The sequence below is a fragment of the Phallusia mammillata genome, chromosome 2, assembly GCF_965637545.1.
Source record: "Phallusia mammillata chromosome 2, kaPhaMamm4.hap1.1, whole genome shotgun sequence".
Classification (NCBI taxonomy): Eukaryota; Metazoa; Chordata; class Ascidiacea; order Phlebobranchia; family Ascidiidae; genus Phallusia; species Phallusia mammillata.
In genome coordinates this window covers 29,514,745-29,535,821 of record NC_137253.1, presented here as the reverse complement: position 1 = coordinate 29,535,821, position 21,077 = coordinate 29,514,745, and the positions used below count along the sequence as shown (strand labels likewise).

The 21,077-nt window shown below is 38.3% G+C and overlaps 2 protein-coding genes, 1 long non-coding RNA gene and 1 pseudogene across 4 annotated transcripts; 2 read left to right on the top strand and 2 right to left on the bottom strand.

Annotated features, from left to right (window-relative positions):
- Window positions 1-1,157: 1,157 nt before the first annotated feature.
- LOC145214512 (uncharacterized) lies at window positions 1,158-5,972 on the top strand. Of its 2 annotated transcripts, XR_013857058.1 has the most exons (8): window positions 1,158-2,170; window positions 2,874-4,492; window positions 4,575-4,620; window positions 4,714-4,848; window positions 4,957-5,068; window positions 5,260-5,321; window positions 5,401-5,491; window positions 5,612-5,972. It is a non-coding gene; the product is annotated as an uncharacterized LOC145214512 (long non-coding RNA). The 2 variants fall into 2 exon arrangements; XR_013857059.1 differs by lacking the exon at window positions 4,714-4,848.
- Window positions 5,973-6,844: 872 nt separating this feature from the next.
- LOC145215239 (uncharacterized) lies at window positions 6,845-10,733 on the bottom strand. Its single transcript, XM_080083919.1, has 2 exons — window positions 10,606-10,733; window positions 6,845-10,425 (listed from the first exon to the last, which is right to left on the bottom strand). The coding sequence occupies exons 1-2, from the start codon at window positions 10,700-10,702 to the stop codon at window positions 7,823-7,825; spliced, it is 2,700 nt and encodes an 899-aa protein (XP_079940045.1). The 5' UTR covers window positions 10,703-10,733; the 3' UTR covers window positions 6,845-7,822.
- A 1,551-nt stretch (window positions 10,734-12,284) lies between these two features.
- Window positions 12,285-13,872, bottom strand: LOC145213273 (uncharacterized; annotated as a pseudogene).
- Window positions 13,873-15,611: 1,739 nt separating this feature from the next.
- LOC145215092 (uncharacterized) lies at window positions 15,612-19,279 on the top strand. Its single transcript, XM_080083742.1, has 2 exons — window positions 15,612-15,766; window positions 15,929-19,279. Exons 1-2 carry the CDS (start codon window positions 15,670-15,672, stop codon window positions 18,571-18,573), a joined length of 2,742 nt encoding a protein of 913 aa, XP_079939868.1. The 5' UTR covers window positions 15,612-15,669; the 3' UTR covers window positions 18,574-19,279.
- The last annotated feature ends 1,798 nt before the right edge of the window (window positions 19,280-21,077 follow it).

The following is a 21,077-nucleotide window of genomic DNA, read 5'->3' as shown; positions in this document are numbered from 1 at the left end:
TAACTACATTTAAAAACAACATTGCGATAGATACCAAACAAATATGCAGTGTAATAGTGTGGAAGAACCAACTGTGCTTTATTGCTTTTTGTGAAAACAATGGCATACAATGACGCAGCAATCACAATTACTGATTCCAAACATGGGCTATTTTGTTCATCTTATTAAAACTTGCATATAGCACAAATAGAGAATGATTGTATCATGTAAGCTCACTGGTCTGACAGGGTATTCCGCCTGAGTCAAATATGTAACTTCTAAAAGTTACTTCGTGGGCCGCACAAAAAATCTTGAAGGGCCGTATGCCGCCCGCGGGCCGCGTGTTTGACACCCCTGCTGTACACAATGTTACAATGCACCAGATAAATTTAAAATGCATTTTGAAAATGGCTGATGTAGAAAACTTCGTGTGTATGCGAACGGAAACCGATATGACATGGACAGATTTGCTTATTTATCTATATACACTGTACAGCGTAGCGTATTGTCCGTTTATATTTTCACCAACATGTAAGAATCGTTAGAAGTACTGAATAATTATGACCGTCACTCAGGACAAAGTTTCTTGGCTTTCACGCAAAACTTGCTTCCCAGCGAAACTTCTAAATGACGTAGAGAGATTTTTGTTTTCGCTCGTATGTCCGTATCTGTACATCAACTGAACAAAACCCTCAACAGAAAAATGGCCTGATATGTCCTTATCAGCCGAATTGCTTACCCTAATGGGAAATTTTAGGTTCTGTTATTACTGCGTGCAATGTTGTCTCTTGTCAAAGCGAATTTGTCGTTGTTGTGTTCACGTTTTGGTCCTTAAAAACCGAGGCATAATCAAGTCTGTTATAACATTGATGCGCAACCTTTGGCCCTTATTCACTACAAAAAACAGTGTGTTGTTTCAACACGCCGGTGTGTTTCAACCACACTAACGGTGTGTTCCAAGAACACGGCAGGTGTGTTGTTACCGCGATAATCGATGTGTATTCGCTTAACGACACGCCGCACAGGACGAACAACACGCCAGGTGTGTCGATTCAAGGTCAAGATGATCCGTTTCAAGTCCAGAAACACAGAACAACACGCCGTAGTGTTGTTTTGTTGCTTTCCTTCTTTCCTTTTGACTTTGAAATCACTCAACCGTAACGGCGGGAACGCACGAAACGGAGTGAGGGTCGTAACCAAAAATTGCCACTTGCCACTTGCCACGGTTGCCACTCAATCCGGTGGCAAGCAAGAAATTTTTGTGGCAAGTGGCAAGCGGTGTTGGCAAGTGGCAAGTCTTGTTGGCAAGTGGCAAGCGTTGTTGGCAAGTGGCAAGCGTTGTTGGCAAGTGGCAAGTATTGTTGGCAAGTGGCAAGTTTTGTAGACAAGTCTGGTTGGCAAGGGGCAAGTAAATGTGTTAAATGTCTCAACGGCAAGAGATGTAAACCTCGATGCCGAGACAAGCAAATATCCATTCGTGGACGATTATAATGCGAATAAAACTCTCAGATTGAGTTTTGGTGAGGTGAAAAAGAAAAATTCTGCATGCTAATTTTTTTGATGAGTATATATAATGTAGATGATTGCGTCTGTCAAATGTATTTGGTTTCTATGACTGGACGTGTTCAAACTCAAAGAGACTTGCCACTGAACGTTCAGATCGGATGAGACTTGCCACTGAACGTTCCGATCGGATGAGACTTGCCACTGAAGGTTCGGTTGCCACTGAAGGTTTGGTTGCCACTGAAGGTTCGGTAGCCACTGAATGAAAAGTTCGCTTATTACCGAACGAACAGTTAAACGAACACCTTTTTACTGAACTTAACATCGTCGTTAGTTTGCAACGAATTTGCATGTGTTCATGGAATAATCCCGCCATTGTGAATTGGTCAGATTGAAATCGTTGAAAACAACAAGTCTACAAATTTCAATGGCTGAAATTTCTACTTAATTCATAACAATTGTGAGCCTGACTTAGCTGACAGTTGAAAATGAGATTAAGAAAATGAGATTAATTCAATCTGTAAAAGGACTTAACCTTGCTTTCAAACATGGAAAAGTAATCTCATAAACATTTGATTTTAACCATACAAAAACTCTCTGACATAAAGTCTCACAGGAGCATGAAAATACATGCAAAAGTGGAAATAGACAAACACTCAGACGATTATGTTCATTGAGACAGCAACATGTAAGTTGGTGAAATGTAATTTTTTTAGCAAGCTATGCCAAACATGTTATGTTACTTTTTTTCCAATTGCTAATGTTATAGGGAGTCAAGTACTGTGAACACTGTCAATTCCAACTTTTTGTTTGGGACTAATTACATATTTATCACATGTAGTTGTCTTGATACCCATCAACGAAGTGGAGAGTTGTCTTTTTAGAGTTAAGACACTTTAATCGTTAGGCCATGTTGAAAAGATAACCCCATGCTGAAAAAGTTGGCTCTGCCTCTGATTAGCACACAATCCCTTGTGGTGGGTGTGAAGGAATCCCTTAGCAGTTGCTTGGTTGCAAGGACCGTTTTGCCCTATGTTGATGCACAATAAGCTGTTCTTTTATGACATTTATATCAAGGTTGCTGTACCTGGTATTTAAATACTTGATGCAGAACTTATTCTCGCCATATATGTTTCTGGCCAAGGTTGCTACTTAAAGCCATGATGCCCACTGGCCATGGCAGCTACTTAAAGCCGTGGTGTCTACTCGCCATGGCTGTCAATTGAAACCATGATGTTGCATTCTAAATCAGACTCAGAGTAAAAGCAACAATTAATTAGTGACAATTTTTGACTTTTATCTTGCTTAGACTTAAATTTTGTTCTAGTACAAAGGAAACTTACATTGCTCTGTATCTGTTGTATAATTGCTGGCTCTATTTATCATTTCAGAATTGATGTGTGATTCTCTACGAAGCATATTTTAGTATAAGATTTAAGGACATTTGATTTGCATCACAATATTGTTGACCTGCAACTGAACATAACCTGGTCCATGGAATGCAAGCATTACATATATTTCATTGTTTTAGCATATTGTATTGATTGATAATAGTTTTGTGAATTATTATGGAATTTTACCCTATCCAACATTTATTCATTACACTTGAATGGTTAGCTATTGTGCCATCACTACTCTTTCCATGTTGGATTTTAATGGTCCTTTTGGCGATCGCCCAAGCATATTTTCTTACGTGGATGTTTAGTTGTTCTGTGATCTATTACCAACTCATCATGTGTTAGCATGTGATACTTTAATGAAAAATGTTTATAGGTAATAAATTTGTAGTTAAGTGTCGAGCAAGCACTCTCCTCCTCTGGCACACACACAAGCCTATGTGCATTGTCAAGCTTTTTGTTTGTTACTGCATTATGATATGTTATTTGACAATTACTAGATGGACTTTATATTTCCTCTTAATTATGTTTTTGCAGTAAGGTGACACAGACGTTAACCATAATGTTTTTTCTTACTGCTGTTTTGTTAGATGTGCTTACGATTTTGTTCACCTCCTTGAGCAACAGCAAAAGTATAAATGCCCTATTTGCACCCATTTTCTTTGTTCATGCAAGTTCATCAATAAACAAGATTAATGATTTATTTATGCTTGTAGTGCATCTGCCTAGGACAGGGGATTCCAACCAGGGCCCAGGAGCTGTATTTAGGGCAGTCATGGGTGTACGCTTGCTGTAACCACCCACTAAAAGTCAGTGAGCCCTTTTCTATTTTAAAGCTTATAATTAATTATATGTTGCAAATGATTAAATAACCTAATTTAATCGACTATTTTGTGGTTTATGGTCTTTTTAATTTAGTTAAGTTTGTCAAATACATTTTTGCTAGGGGGGCACGAGTCTTACTGGGTTACCACTTATGGGTCCCATGAGGCCCAAAAGTGGGGGTGGGGGTACAGTGCATGAAAGGTTAAGAACCACTGACCTAGGAATTTGCCTAAATGTTCACGAAATGTATTCAAGTATTTTGTATTTATTTATTATAATCCATACTGCAAAAGCCACATTGACAAAGAAAAATAATAATGTTTACAAGGAGCAAAATTGCAAAAAAACATAAAAAATAAGTTTGATCTTAAAGTTTACATATCACAGTACACACAAATTATGATAACTATATCCAAAAAATTTAGCGTTATACCCAATAAAATAATGCCATTTGTGTACACCACTTCTTAGAATATCTCCTTCAAGCCATATCTCATGTGCTCCTGGTAAAGACACCACACTCCACAGCAACTTGCGACTTAATAGCTTGTCAACGATCGGGAACAATTTGTATCAATTGATTTACTTTGCACTTGTCACCAAAACCAAACCGACTTGCCACCGAAACCGGTGACAACCGAAACACTTGCCACTGAATCGGTGGCAATTGCCACTGAACCGGTGGCAATTGCCACTGAACCGGTGGCAAGTGGCAAGTGGCAATTTTTGGTTACAACCCCTGTTGACGAAACGGCTGCAAAGTTCTTTTTTTACTTGATTGACTTAAAGTAAGTAAATTGTTAAGAGACTTAATATCAAGGCTAATAGGAGTTAATTGAGTATTAATTGACAAGTTTTAATGTATTCAAGACTTTTGGACAATGTGAACAGGATGGTGGTGCAAATCTCATGAAAGGTTGGTATATTTACAATTTTACATACATTTGTAATTTGTGCATGTATAAAACATATGTTTGTGCATGTTGTAATGGCTTGTTTTTTGTATTAGGCTAGCCTGTTACCAAATGACTGAGTGAAGTGGTTTTCTTAACAACTTGGTATCTCTATCAAGTAGAACACATACAAAACATGCATTCAAGTGACCTCTATTTGCATTTTTTGCCAAATTATTACAGTTCTGTTGGTAAGTGCTTGAAAGTGGTAAAGAATTTAACTTTCCACAATATCAATTCCTTTATAACAGAACTGTCTGCTTAATGATTACGTATTTCAAGTGTATAATTTGTTGCAGAGTCCTGTACAAAACCTAATGATGCATCTGGCCTTACTGTGCATAACATGGATTATTGAACAACCAAGGGAATTCTTTGATGGAATTAATTCTGTTACAAAGGCAGCATGTGGTAGGCATTAAACCAAATCTTTATGGCTGCGTTGCAAACAAGTAAACATGTATGAGGTAGTTACATTTGAGAAAATACATCTTTTTTTCATTATGCAATAGCATATTATCATAGTGTATTATCATATACAAGAACTCTTGTTGATGGATACATTACTTATACATTGCTTTATATACATTACTTGTTTTTAGACAATCAACATTAAGGGACACTCAATATCACTTGCTACCAGAAATCTTAAGGGACATTTGGTGTGAGTTTAATTGCCTTTTAAGTAATCGGCCTCTTTCTCCAGCATATTTTGAATATATATGGTGTATACTGTTTTGCAGATGGTAAACGTAACTGATAATCATATGCTGCTGCTCGTTTGTGAAAGGAAATTGCTACAAAAAAAGAAATGTTGTCATCTTTGAAACACAGGTATTTTGATTAGATCCATTAGTAACTCCAACAAACTTTGATTTCATGGTAACCTTAACTATTAAAATCACATTAACTGGCAGTAAAACCTTGTTTAATAACTGGTTATTTACTTTACAGGACCAGTTTGCAACATCACCTGGTTATCCAAGTGTTGTTGTCAATAAAAATGAAATGAACAGGTTTTCTTTTGGTTTCGATTTTTTATTGTAATACTTGTTATTTTTATTGTAGTGATATTGAACATGCCATGACTATGCATATGACATATGCCTTGTTGAGTACATTACAATTATATAGCATCTGACATGCAGTTGAACTTTTGTTTTGTGTGTATTTTTTACCTGTGTTTTTCCCCCACCGTTACATTCATGCCATAACTTTGTTTCGTTTGTTCTGTTAAACGTTATGTTCTGTTTCTTCGATAAATGCGCTATTTCGTTGGTTTACGGTACTGTTTACAATAAAATACAAAACGGTATTTGGTGTGTCATGCTTTATAGCTCTAAACAACACGCAACACGCGTGTTGTAAGAGTGTGTTCAAACAACACACCAGGTGTGTCGCAAAACTGCAGCTTCAAACAACACGGCAGGCGTGTCGTTGAACAACACACCTCCAAACAACACACCACCTAACAACACGGCTTGGTGTGTCGTGTGTTGTATACGGCTTCAAAATTGGCGTGTTGTTACAACACACCGACTTTTCTAGCGTATACGCAAGCCATTGGTTTGAAGTCTGTGAAACAATAACGTGGCCATTACTACTACTATTGTAAAACTTCTTTGACTGTCTAGTACAGTTATATCAAAGTCTAGTACAGTTATGTTATCTGATTCACTTGCGCCAGCGTAGCCTACTTTATAGGGCTTGTAGTAAAATTAAGTCGCTGTTTCGTTACATCAGATTATGTTTGTTAAGAAAGTTTTAAAGGAGGCAGTTTAGAAGCTGTAGTGTAGTTTGAAGAAAATATAAACACGGAACTGAAATTATTAGATTAGGTTGTTTCCGCCACAAATGACTAATGTTATCTTTGTTTTAAATCAAAGACCTCAATGGAAATTGTTTGGCTGCAAGTAAACCGGTTAAACTGTGCAATAAGGCATAGCGAGTTGAAGCCATGACCTGTTTCTATCCGGATTGTTACAACCTGGCATACGCAACTAGCCATTTTGGTCTCAGTGGCTAACTCCAAGCCGACTATGTTTATGTCACTTTAAGCAATCCCATAGCCATGCACCTAGTTGTTGTGTTTTGGTTGTAACGTTGAATCTGTCCACATGCTGGCATATCATTAACCTGATCACTTCTTTGTGACCACTGCCCAAACCATTACTCTTTATCTTTAGCTCCACTAAAATTCCGAACCTTTTATTAGACGCGGCAATAATAACAAAATACTGTTAACGTTTTTCAAGATTCAAGCGCAAAGTTGTATTTTTGCGCAAGCGCTTGTTTGCGGAAATGCCAGTTAAATTAATTGCCGAAGAAAGACAAGCGACGTAGCACAAGCACAACACAAAACATGTCTGTAAGCAATTGAAAGGTATTTAGGTGTTTTTACTATCCAAAAGGCCTTGTCAATCATTGATCGGACAGCCCTATATACACAGCGTGACTGTCGTCATGCGTAAATAGTATTTTAAAAACGATGAAACATGTTACTTTAAGAAACCTCGGGATTCGGCACAGTTAAGTTAAATGGAAAAAAAATGAAGAAAAAGAATACTGTGATATTATTTGGATTCGTTTTGCCTTTGTTTCTTTAACCAGCCTTTAGGAATGGTTACGCTCAAATTAATGTTCACATCAACTTGCGTGACATGACATGAAAGTTTTCAAGCGATTGCAAAACTTTTGTAGCTGAACACATCCATACGAACATTAACATACAAAAATAAAGAAAAATGCGACAGTAATATATTTCTTCAGTCTGTTTGCTGGTTGTTGCAAGTTTGAGTGGTCGAGCACATAAGCAGATTATGACAGCTAAACCGCAAACAAATGGCAAATCATTAACAGCAAGTTAGGTAGATACACAAACAAAGCAGGAGAAAGTACCATGCACTTTACCGATCGCAGTATACGTAAAACAAAGAGTTTAAACGCACAAATCACGACAAAACGAAGTACCATCATCTCTAAAAAACACACAATATACTATGATCTATGCACTTAAACGAAACGGCTGAACGCACACTATGACTTTAAACAAACAATATTAATTTCACTGGCTTAAGGCAAAATACTGGCTACGGTCATTGCTTGAAACACAAATTGTTTTTGCACAGGTCATCTGCAAGCTAACGAGATTACAAATTTTATCACTCAAACAGTGGGTTTGGTTGGACTAATCATTTGATTTAAGTCCTCAAGCGAATCTTCAAGATGTTTTTGAAGATCGTTTGAAATATACTCTTGCATTTTCAAAGCTTGTTCGCAAAGAGCTTTGCTTTTTGTTGCACGATCCGTTATTTTGTGACACAGTACTGCCCTTGCGTGGTTGTAACACGCCCACGGAAACGCCATTGCAGCCTCAGCTGTACTATGGATACCCTTGCATTCCAATGCCACTTCGAAGTGCTCTGCAGCTTTGGCAAACTCACCCCGAGAGGCCCAGTACTTGCCGCAGTACACGATGCATCTGATGGAGATTTTCCACTGCTTTCGACGAATAGCTTTCTCGTACAAAGACCGGCACTGTCGGTCTGCTTCTGCGAGATTGAAGTCCTCGTTTGGGCCAAGAGCAATCAGTTTTGTGTTGATACGGGTCAACTCACGTTGATGCCTCAAGTAGTCAAACTCTTGGGTGCTGATTTGTTTGCAAATTCCATGCTCATAGAAAGACATTTGCTGGATTCTGTCTTCCATCTGATTTTCCTCGATAAACCTTTTTATTTCCAAAACCACCTCTCGTTTCTGGCTGCTCGGAATCAGTTTTAGTGCCGTTAACTTCACTCGTACAGAGCCACGAGCAGATAGAACTAAGAAAAGTGGAGCTACTTTGAACCGTGTGTAAACTTCCTCTGAAATCGCCACCGCCAAAGTCGCGTAGTCTTTTGATTTTTGACCAATAGTTGGAGTGATATTTCCACGATAACTTTTGATCAGTAGACTCATGGTGTGCAAGACAGATGCAATGCGCTCAGCGATCAAAGTTTCAAACAACTTTGTCTTTTCCATGAAAAGCGGAACATTCAGATCCCTAAACTTTCTGAGCTTGGCAGGATTAAGAGGCTGAATGGCCTCTAAAATTGCTTTGAGGTAGCTTTTGACCTCCTCGTTCGATTTCTGCCCATAAAAACCAACTTCATCTGCTCTAGGTTGCAAAACAATGGAGATGTATCTTTCAATATCAAAATCGGTAGACATCAGTATCCTTCCAGCTTCTGCGCAATGTTCAACAATCAATTTCGCCTTCTCTTGTATTCCATCTCTTAGGAAAGTTGTCACAGGATTGTAAAGGATATCATCTCCCTTCAATCTTTTCATAATTTTGAACCAAGTGCGCAAGGAAAGCTCAAGATGCTTCTCTGCTTCGATTGCTTGACTGGTTTGTTTTCCAAGAGCTGATCCCAAAACTTCATGGAGATGGGCATAGCAAAATTGAACGATATGTATACCTCCTTTTTTGGACACTGCTTCAGTATCGAGTAGTGCTTTCAAATGAGGTATCATATCAATCATGAATTTGTGGTTTTTGGTAAGCCTTAAATCCTTGTGTACGATGGCAGCTATACAAGTGACCATAGATCTCGTTGTAGTTTGGAGAAGCTCTTTTTGCTGGTGTAAGTGCCATTTTACTGCTCCGAAAACAACAGCGTGAAACGTTACTCTTTTCTCATTTTGATTTGTATTTTCCTCCTTGCAAAATCCACAGTCACTAAACTTCCCTATGAATTCGTTTGCTTCTGTCTCGTTGATCATTTTGGCTTTTTGAATATCTTCTTCGTCCAGTATAGTTTCCACATCCTGTTTTCTGATGGACTGCATCACTCTTTCAACCAGGATCTTTGGGATGTTTCCATGGTGCACCAAAGAAAGCATGCATATTGCCTGCCAGTGACATTTATCTTGCTCATTTTGTCCTTCTTTGTCGTTCTGATTATTTTGTTCAGGGTTTAGTTGACTTAAAATTGTTTGATATAGAAGCTTCTTTTGTCCGGATTTAGTTTTCTCTTGTTGCAGCAGCATATAAGGATCTATTTTTAAAAAGCTCAGTGGCTTTTTTGCCATTTTAACTGCACACAATCCCAATGGAAATCCACTTAATTTTTCTACAATTTGTTTGGCAGCACTTCGGTCGTTCTCTGTCCAAGTTTCATCAACTCCAAGAAAGTGAAGTCCTTCGTTCACTGTAAACCCTTCAATCTTTTCAGTGTGGAAAGCACCAGATTTTGTTTGGATGCAGGTAGCCTTGTTTTTCGATGTAATGTAGACGTGAATCATGTTTTCACTGCCACTTATATCATCGATGCTCCTCAGAAAATCTTCTAAGAATTTATCATCAGATGGATCTTCAATGATGATAAGAATAGGACAATTGATCGAAGCCAAAACATCTACAAACTCTTGGCAGTTTCCTTGCTTCATACTCGTTGTTGCAGACTTGATTAACCCATCAGAACTATTCAACAAGTTAGATGCCACCATCAAATCAATAAGCTTAGCTAACTGCTTCTTAATGTCGTGCATCTTGTCGCTACACTCAATATGCCATTTGACGAATAACTTTTCCCGGTTGTAAGGAAAATTTTCTCCAAGCTTTAGCACGATCTCGGACTTTCCTGAACCTGCCATCCCGTAAAGGTGCAGCACTGAGACCCTCTTGTCCTGCTGACGTTTTTTCACTTTCACATAAACCTCAGTCTCCACGAAATGAGCTGTGGCTCGAGCGACATTTTTAATCGAGGTTAGTTTGATTTCGTTTCCTGTTAGAAAAATAAATCATTTGTGATCGCCTGTAAACGATAATACATACAACAAATCTGAAACTCTTTAATGGCAAATTTGAGTCTCGTGTGGTCATTGATTGTACGACTGGACTGAATGTTTGATGTATATTTGTTATAAATGAAAGTTGCATTTTTTATCAGCAAAAAATCACTTACCGGTCTTACTGCTGCTTGACCAAGTATGCTCTCCTCCGGTCACCAAATTGCCAACCGGTCCAGCAATGTTAAAAGTGAAGTTTTGTCTGGAATCCATTTAAATCATGTTACTAACAGCAACAACCACTTAGGACCTGTTGACAAGCGACACAAATCGTTTATTGTTTTAGCAGTTTACGTAAATTCCAACAACAGTTGCAGTCAGCATTTATTTTGGCTGTGTTTGTTGACCCTGTATAAACTACTGCGGGCAGCCTTGTGTACGCACTTGTTTCAACAAAGTCTACAAATGAAAAGAGGAACTACCTTGCAACCTCTTATTCTTATCTTCTATCCCTCTTATACTAAGAGTAAAACAATACTGAAAAACTCTAGTTTAATGGCAGGAACTCGACTCAATGGCATATCAAGCACATACAGATGAAAGTTTCTCCTGTAACTATATTTAACAAAGCAGAGTCAAAGAGTCGTAAAACAACAAGTTAGGTAATGCGATCCGAGTTGTTAGTAGGTGGAATAAAGTATCCACAACCTTGCAAGTATAAAATGAAACATATTCTTGGTATTTAAAACGGGCACTGTATTGGTTTCATTGTATAAACGGCACTGGAAAGCACCTACCATTATTTGCACATCTATATTGCATGCATATCCTGTTCTTTTTGTTACTCGCGAAAAGATTATGGGCTGGTTATCACTTGAGTAAAAGAAAGTGAATGAAAAAGTACTGTTAGTTTATTTGAATTCTTTGTAGCCTTGGTAGTAATTTTTTGAATCGACCTAACTAAATCGACTTCCTAACTCTACAGTAACAGTTGTTTGCAAAAATGTAACGTTTTGGACCAACCTTAAAGACAGTTTAGCAACGATATAGGTTTTTACTAAGCCTGGTTTGTCATATGATGAGCTTGATGACAGAAAGCCCAAATCAAATACAGAAACAAACAAATTTACAAAGCAGTTCGTTTACATCCAAGTTTCGAGTTTAATAAACACACTGGAGCAAATGTCAGACAATAGCGATCACAATAAATGGACCGTAAACACTCAAATCACTTAAAAACGTGCAAAGCCTCTGCAAAAATAAAGTTGAGAAGTCTATGTCAATTTCAACAATAGTGGCAGTCAGCATCTGCTTCGGCTGCTTGTGTTTGGAGACCTTGCATAAACTATTGCGAACAGCCTTGTGTACGCACTGGTTTCGACAAAGTCTACAAACGCATAGAGGAACTACCTTGCAACCTCTTATACCTCTTATTCTTATCTTCTACACCTCTCATACTAAGAGGGGAAAAACACCGAAGAACTGCAGTTTAACGACAAGGACTCAACTCAATGGAAGACAACAAGCACAGAAACAGGAAACGTTTCCTTTCTCCTGAGCCTAAATTTAACAAAGCAGAGGCAAAGAGTCGTAAAACAACAAGTTAGGTAATGCGATCCGAGTTGTTAATAAGTGGCAAAGAGTAAACAAAACCCTTCCATGACCTAATAGGTGGCGCTGTACTGTATCGCAGTGTGTAAGAACTTGGCCGATTTGTCTGTCGCGCCTGACCCATGTACAGACCTAAAAAAACCTGTTGGGGATTCTTCTCCGGCTGTGTCCTGGGTTCGAACCCCGTGAAAAAAAGTTGTTCTTGTTTTGTTTTTTTGTTGAATTTGGAAAATCACGAATACGCTCATAGTGTGTTGTGGCGACCTAATAAATATTTGTGCACATGCTCAAAAGGATTCATACAGGATTGTGGTATAGTGGCATCTTTTGGTTTTGGTAGTAATTGCCCAATAGTTTTGAAAGGTTTCATTGCCACTTTTACCCCAGCATCATTCAGGATTCGTTTTAGGCGCTCCGACACACCCTGGACATACGGTAAGCATGTGAATGATTTGAACTGTCTGTTTTGTGAGGTGGTTGTTTTATGGGTCAAGTAGTGTAAGTTTTGCGGGAAACCGTTATTCTTTAACACGCGTGCAATATTTTTTCATTCGTGTTTGTGAAGAACCGTATCCTTGATGTGAGTTGTGGCTCTGTTGTAAAGCGTTTTGGCGACTGTAAGTTTTTGGTGCCGTGGATGGTGAGAAGTATAGTGTAGGTAGCGGTCAGTGTTCGTGGGCTTCTTGTATATGCCAGTGCTGAGCTTTTGATCTGGCTGCCTGGTAACAGCCACATCTAAAAACGCAATGGTATCGTGTTGTTCGGTTTCCATGGTGAAAGCTATTGTAGGTGATATGGTGTTCGGGTGTGTGTGAAATGTGTGGACCATGTTTCTGTCGATAATGACGTATGTGTCATCAACGTATCGAAGCCATAGACGTGGTGGTGTGTGGAATGTTGCAAGTGCCTTCTGCTCTATGTGTTCCATAGTGAGATTAGCAAGAATTGCTGAAATAGGAGAGCCCATGGGTGTACCAAAGATTTGTTTGTATATTGTGTCTCTGTAAGTAAAAACTGTTGCGTTAAGGCAAATCTGTAAAGCCGTCTGTATGTGAGAAAGATCTAGCCCGGTGCGTTCGTGTAGCGTAGTGTCGTGTTTGAGTTTGTCCAGAGTGATCGAGAGTGCCAAATCGGTAGGTATGGACGTAAACAAACTGACAACATCAAACGAAACTTGGCATTCGCTTGGTTTTATATTAAAATTCGAAATAGTGTCTAAAAAGCCCAAAGAGTTTTTAATTGTGTAACCGGAACGACCCACGATAGGCGAGATTATGGCGGCGAGAAACTTTGATAAATTATACGTGGGTGAGTTTACGAAAGAAACAATGGGTCGCAAAGGGATATTATCCTTATGAATCTTTGGCAAACCGTAAAACTTTGGAAGCAGTCCGTCAGTGCTTCTGAGGTGTCGGTATTCTTGGTCGGTTAGACAGTTTTCCGTGCGTAGTTTCCAAATGAACTTGTTTAATTCTCTTTCTATGCCCTTGAGTGGATTTTTTGTCAATCGTAGGTATACCGAGCTGTCGTCCAAAAGTGCTTGTGCCTTGTGTTCATATTGCTTCCTATCCATAACCACTGTGCAATTTCCTTTGTCCGCTTTCAAGATTGTCACCGATTCATCCTTTCGCAGATCAAAGAAATGTGTGTGTTTTTATGGCTACAGCGCTTTTTGCAATGTTCTTATCGTTTTGTACATGATTTCAACCATTCCAGCGAAGGGTTACAAAACTTTGCATATTCCGTTTGTTGTGTTGGTAAACCTAGGTAGGATGTAGATACCAAATGGGTTGCACGGATGTACTTGGTTTGGAGGACTGTCCTAAGGGTTTTTTGATCTGCAACGTAAGTATAAGATGAAACATCTTTGAGATATTTTAAACTGGTATTATATTGGTTTCATTGTATAAACGGTTGGAAAGCAACTAGCATTTCTTACAGGCCCTTATTGCCCACATAGCTTAATCTTATTTTTTAATCGCGAAAAGTGTATTGGCTGTCTATAACTGGAGTGAAAAAAGATGAATGAAAAGGTACTGTTAGTTTATTTGAATTTTTTAGGCTTGGTGGTAATTCTTTTGAGCGACGTAACTAAATCGATTTCCCGAACTCTGTAACAGTTTCTTAAAGACAGTTTTGCGGCGATATAGGTTTTTATTATTAGATGCATAAATTTTAATTTTTTCACAGTAATAAACAAAAGTGGATATATCGTCGATTTGTATGCTAAGTCTGGTTTGTCATATGATGAGTTTCATAAGCTTGGTGACAGAAAACCTAAATCAAATACAGAAACAAACAAATTTACCACACAGATCATTTACATCCAAGTTTCGAGTTTCACAAACAAACTAGGTCAAACGTCAGACAACAAAGCGATCACAATAAAAGCCTAACTTAATAGATGAACCATAAACACTCAAACCACTTTTAAAAGGACTTTGGCTTTTCCTCTTGCATGCAAGCCTCGGCAAAATAATTTTGATAAAACTGCATTTGCTGCCCTAGCCCACACAAAACTTCTGACGAATTTTTTTTTTATTTCTTCTCCACGCTGACATTTTCTCTTGTTTTTCAACCAATAATAAGTGGCAGCATATACTGGTGTGTCGTAAAAGATTGGCAAGTGTCCACAAACTATTCTATTTTATAGAGGCCTCTCGTGTTTTGGAGTTTGGTGGCAAAATGCGCACTTAAGTTACATTACAACGCTGTATCTCTGACTTGTCTTATTTGTTATTCTAAACCAACCTCACCCGTCATATTAAAAAGATGCAAATGAATTGCTTAAAACAACTTGTGTTTTTTATCTGCTTTTAAATGGACCTCTGGATGTGGTCAAAATGGCTTGTGTGTTGCTGGGATAAAAGGTTCGAAAACAATGGTCTATTATAACAATGGTTCCCAACTTTTTTTAACATGAACCAAATACTTGCCTTCTTACTACTTTGGTTGTGTATGTGTCTGTTAATGAAACTTTCAAAAATCAAACAAACGTAAGTTGAAAAATACTGGTCTGTAATATGCGAGAATAAAATTGTTTTGTTGCATTTGAGTGTACGAAATTTTTGACTGGAAACATTGAAAGCACTCTGAGCACACGCAATGTTGAACATGCCGTAACTAAAATAGTTAAGGAAAACCAGTTGCTTGTGTTACCTGAATACGTGACTGATGGAGTTCAAAAGAAGGCTTATATTTCGCAACGTTTCCGAAATACGTTAAATTTGCATTCTAATTTATTGCTCAGCTGTTAACCTTGCACGAACAACAACTAACACCCACTTCACTGCATCGGCAAACAGACAGTACCGACTAAACAAACTTTATTGCCATTTAAACATAGGATTGCGAAACATCTAGAGCCCGCCTGCGAGCACACGGGGATCATGTTTACTGTTTTGCAGCAAACGACTTTTTTTCTCGTGAAGTATTTAAGTAGGGTTCTATGCCATGGCTCCTGCAGTTTTTGCGTTGCACTCCTGGTTGCTTGATTTTCAATGCTAGTTTTTGGTGGGTGTAAAAACATAAGAAGTGAAAGCAGAAACCCACGGTCATTAAATGCATTGATTTTTGTAAATTATCGACAGGTCTTACATAGTTGGTGTTTGTCACAACAGTGCTTTTAAATGGATTCCGCTGCAAATGTTACAAACTTTAACATTACTGGATCAGTTGGCAATGTGGCGATTGTTTCAAACAGTGAAGCTAGCAGCGACATGACAGGTAAGATTATCCGTTGTTGAAGCAATTTAATTTTTTTTTGTTACAAAATATACCAAAAGCACCTAAGTTAATTATAACGTGACAACATTTTGCTGGGCCAAAAACAAAATCGAAATAGTAGTAATAATGGATTAGTTGTGACAGTGTTTTTTTTTTAAACAGGAATAAACATCCAACCGACTTCGATTAAAAATGTCGCCCGAGCCACAGCCCATTTCGTGGAAACTGAGGTTTATCTAAAATTACAAAATCTTCAGCAAAACAAGTCGGTCGCTGTCCTGCAACTTGAGGGCATGGGAGGTTCAGGAAAGTCCGAAATCGTGCTAAAGCTTGGAGAAAAATTTCCTTACAGCGACGAAACTCTGTTTGTCAAATGGCACATTCAGTGTAGCGGCAAGAAGCACGATATTAAGGAACAGCTTACAAAGCTTATGGAATCGATGGCAGCAAAGGGCTTCTTGCATCATCCTAATGCGTCGATTGGATCTGCTACTTACAGCATGAAGCAGGGAAACTGCCAAGAATATGCAGATGTTTTAGCTTTGAGCAATTGTCCAATTCTGATCATTATCGAGAATCCATATGATAAGGATTTGTTACATGATTTTCTGAAAAGCATTGGCAGTATCAGTGGAAATGAAAACAAGATTCACGTCTACGTCACATCGAACAACAAGGCTACCTGCATCGAAACAGAATCTGGTGTTTTTCACACCGAAAAAATTGAAGGGTTTACGGTCCAAGAAGGTCTTAACTTTCTTGGGGTGGATGAAACTTTGGAGGAAAAAGAACGAAGTGCTGCCAAACAAATTATTGAAAAGATTAGTGGATTTCCATTGGGATTGTGTGCAGTAAAAGTGGCAAGAAAACCATTGACCTACACACAGTACAACGAGTACTTAGAAACAGATCCTCACATGCTGCTGGAACGAGAAAAAAAGAAACTGGGGAACAAGAAACTTCTCTATTTAACAATTCTTTATCGACTAAATCCTGAGCACAAGAATATAAATGAATTAGAAAGCCAAACTGATCAAGATAAATGTCATTGGCAGGCAATCTGCATGCTTTCTTTGGTGCACCATGGAAACATTCCAAAGATGTTGGTAGAAAGAGTGATGCAGTCGATCAGGAAACAGAATGTGGAAACTATCCTGGACGAGAAGGACATCCAAAAAGCTCAAATTCTTAACGAAACAGAGGCAAATGATTTCATCGAGAAACTCAGCGACTACGGTTTTTGCAAAAAGGAAACTACAGACCGAAATAAGGAAATAATTACGTTTCACGCTGTTGTTTTTGGAGCTGTGAAATGGCACTTACACCAGCAAAAAGAGCTTCTACAAACTACAAAGAGATCTATGGTCACTTGCATAGCAGCCATCGTGCACAAGGATTTAAGGCTTACCAAAAACCATGAATTCATAATTGACATGATACCTCATTTGCAAGCAATACTCGACAATGTAAGGGAGTGCAAAGAAGAAGATCCATCGGTTTTATCCTACCATGGTGAAAATACTCGACTGATTCAATTCTGCTGTGCCCATCTGCATGAAGTTCTTGGATCAGCCCTTGGCAAGCAATCCAGCCACGTAATCGAAGCAGAGAAGCATCTCGAGTCATCTGTGCAAATATGGTTAACCATTCTTGAAGAACTAAAGGGTGAAGACATTTTCTACAGTCCTGTGGCAACTTTCCTGAGAGATGGAACACAAACGAAGGCAAAACTGATTGTTGATCATTGTGCAGAAGCCGGAAGAATACTTATGTCGACCGATTTTGATATTGAAAGATATATCTCCATTGTTTTGCAACCGAGGACAAAAGAAGTTGATTTCTATGGGCAAAAATCAAACAGGGAGGTTAAAAATTATCTCAAAACAGTTTTAGAGGCCAGTCAGCCTCTTAACCCTGCAAAGCTACGAGAGTTCAGAGAAATGGATGTTCACCTTTTCATGAAAAAAGAAAAGTTGTTTAAATCTTTGATTGCTGAGCGAATTGCATCTGTCTTGCACACGATGAGTCTTTTAATCAAAAGTTATCGAGGAAATATCACTCAAGCTATTGGACAAAAATGCAAAGACTACGCGACTTTGGCGGTGGCGATTTCAGAGGAAGTTTACACACGATTTGAAGTAGCTCCACTCTTCTTAGTTCTATCTGCTCGCGGGTCTGTACGAGTGAAGTTGACAGCACTAAAACTTTTTCAGGGCAGCCAGAAGCAAAACACCGTTTTGGAAATCAAAAGGTTTATCCACGAAAATAACATGGAAGACAGAATTAAAGAAACACATTTTTATGAGCACGGTATCTGCAAACAAATCAGCACCCAAGAATTTGACTACTTGAGGCACCAACGTCAGATCACTCGAATCAACATAAAGCTAATTGCTCTGGGCCTAAACGAGAACTTTGATGGCGCAGAAGCAGACCGACAGTGCCAGGATTTGTATGACAAAGCTATGCAATGGAAGGAATGGAAAATCTCTATCAGATGCATTGTGTACTGCGGCAAATACTGGGCGTCCAGAGGCGATTACGCCAAAGCCGTAAAGCATTTCGATGAGGCTTTGCAATGCGAGGGCATTCTTAGTACGGCCGAGGCTGCAATGGCGTTTCCGTGGGCATGTTACAACCACGCAAGGGCAGTGGTGTATGGTGACATAGAGGATCGTGCTGCAAAAAGCAAAGCACTTTGTGAACAAGCTTTGAAAATGCAAGAGTATATCTCAAACGATCTTCAAAATCATCTTGAAAGATCTCTTGAAGCTTTGAATCAAATGATTAGGTCAAACTCTCGGTAACGAATTGGCAGGTTTTTACTTGTTATTACTCAATGTACAAATATTTGTATTAATTATTCAATGCTGTATTTTATTCTGTATCGTTTCGTTCTTGATTTGATACAAATGCATGCGGTGCGTTTCGAAATGAGTTGTCTTTTGTCAAAAGTACTTTGTTGTGCCAAATGTTATTGATCTAGAGAAAGGTTTTACTGCGATCAAGCTGTCACCTGATGTTTGCTTCAGTTTTGTTTGTGAACCTGTACAACATGCATGCAAATACTTTGTACTTTGCCTCCAGTTTTATTTGACTGATTTACTTTTGTTCTCGTGTTTGTTTGCTTAACTCATCACATGACAAACAAGGCTGTACACACTAAACCTGGCAATCTTTGAAACGCCGCCTGCCAATTTACCTGCTATGTGTGATTGATGTTTTGTGCAAGCTGTTTTAAAGTTCACGCGGACTCGTGTAAGTATATGTTGCATTAAATCGTAACGAACTAAAAAGCAAACGATGTAATAGATTTAAATGTATCAAACTGTACTGAAATATAATTTCGAAATACACTTGACATGCAATGAAAAACCACCTCGCTTGACACGGGGTTGCCAACCCATGCACTAATCAATACCTGATTCATTTTACTGTTGATATATGTGTGGTGGATGATGCGCATGATGTAAGCAGCTAATAAAATATATACGAATGACTTAAGCACTGTTACTACTGTCTCCATCACTTGTATTTTCTGAGCAAGAAACCTGTGGGGCATGGTAACTGACCAGTAAAACACACATGGGCTTGACCAAAGCGTATAGACTAAATCAGACATGAAACAGAATCCCTGGGACCAAGCTAAACCAACATACGTAGGAGAAACTATGCATTTAATATAACCTTTGTTTATTTGTGGACCAGATTTAATTGTATTAAGTTTGTTTACGAGCGCAGTGATGCAACAAACTTATTTACATTACGGATATTGTGGTACAAAAACACAGGACACAGTAACTGTTGCAAAGGAGTAACGAAAATAAGCAGCTGTACTTATGGCAGCAAAAAATAAGACCTGAGAAAATTGGAGTCTTGCTCTGTAATGAGAAGAAAAAAGAGAAGATTGCGGGCAATATGGGTGGAGCGGGTTTAAAAACGAAGGGAAGCAAACAACGACCGCTGAAAAAGACCTCAGGGAACCTTAATTAATTTGGTAAAGAGAAAAAAACCCAAAAGCCCCAGTACTATAACAAACTCATAAAAACGCATATTGTGTATCAAGTGATGGAAAATATAAACTACCCAGAAAATCAGGCAGTTATCAGTAAAAAACAAGCCGTCCAACAACATTTTTATAGGCATGTGATACGAGCATTTGTTTCGTGAAAAAAAAAACGCACAAAGCCACATAACCAACGAGACCAAACCTCATCACTGAAATACGTTTTTCAGTTACACTTTGAACTGTGACTAACAGTACGATTCACTACCACATGGGCTGCGGCAAAATGCGGTCTTAAAATAAAAGCAATTTAGTTTGTCTGTCGGTTAAAATAAGTTTTGCATTAAAGTTCACTAACTAACATCAACAGATTATATAAACCAATATGCTATGTATTTGTTTAAAGACAGGAAATACAGGGATGTGAAAAACTAAGATATCTGCGTCAATCGCTGAAGGCCCATACGATTGCAATTGTCCGCCATGTCAAAAAAGTGGACCCTCACGAAAAATCTCAGATCAAAATAATGGACAATTTTTAAAGTAATGCTGCTCGAGAACTACTTGATATAACGGCAACATTAGCTCTGATATAGTGTAAAATGTGCAAAACTTAAGTTGGATGGTCCAAATCTAATTCTAGCTTTTGAGAAAATGGTAATTCTAATTCTCATCTGATTTGAAAAATCTGAAATACTCTAATTCTAATTTTAATCTAATTTGAAAAATCTGAAATGCTCTAATTCTAATCTAATTTAAAAAACCGAAAAAAAATCTAGTTGTCCAAGTCTGCCGTCTAGACAGCAAATGTTTTGTTTTGACTTACTCGTTGACACCTTAAGAATTGTGCATGGCTTGAGTCAATTAGTTACATAAAGCCTACGGTATTCTTCACTATGACGTGCTTGTCTAGATTTGATCTTGTCTCAAATGCCAAAACTGCTTTTGCACTTGGTAGAAGTTGACGTTAGGAAACTACTTTATTTTAATATAACGGATGTTTTTTGAATTGTTATCAATACTTGGTGTCACGTATTTTTTTTGTGGCAACATGTTTATACGTTTGAAATAGTAAAACAATGATTATTGACTTTTTACTTTCCTGAAACTCCCCTACGAAATATTTAGCCCGTACTTGCACCCCACCTGTGTCAGCGGAAAGTGTTTAATATTCCCTAACCTTACTGATTCACTTCTCTTGCACCCTTCCAGCAACGACATTATTCTTATAATTGTGGTCAATCGCTCCGTTTAATTGCAAATTCAGTTTTTGCATAATGCATTCAAACTGTATGTATCCGGCAT

Excerpts from the sequence above, each read along its gene's own strand:
- LOC145215239 (XM_080083919.1), bottom strand. The coding sequence starts at position 10,702 with ATGGATTCCAGACAAAACTTCACTTTTAACATTGCTGGACCGGTTGGC. Across the intron at positions 10,426-10,605 it reads GTCAAGCAGCAGTAAGACCG|GAAACGAAATCAAACTAACC; the intron begins GTAAGTGATTTT and ends TTTTTCTAACAG.
- LOC145215092 (XM_080083742.1), top strand. The coding sequence starts at position 15,670 with ATGGATTCCGCTGCAAATGTTACAAACTTTAACATTACTGGATCAGTT. Across the intron at positions 15,767-15,928 it reads AGCTAGCAGCGACATGACAG|GAATAAACATCCAACCGACT; the intron begins GTAAGATTATCC and ends TTTTTTAAACAG.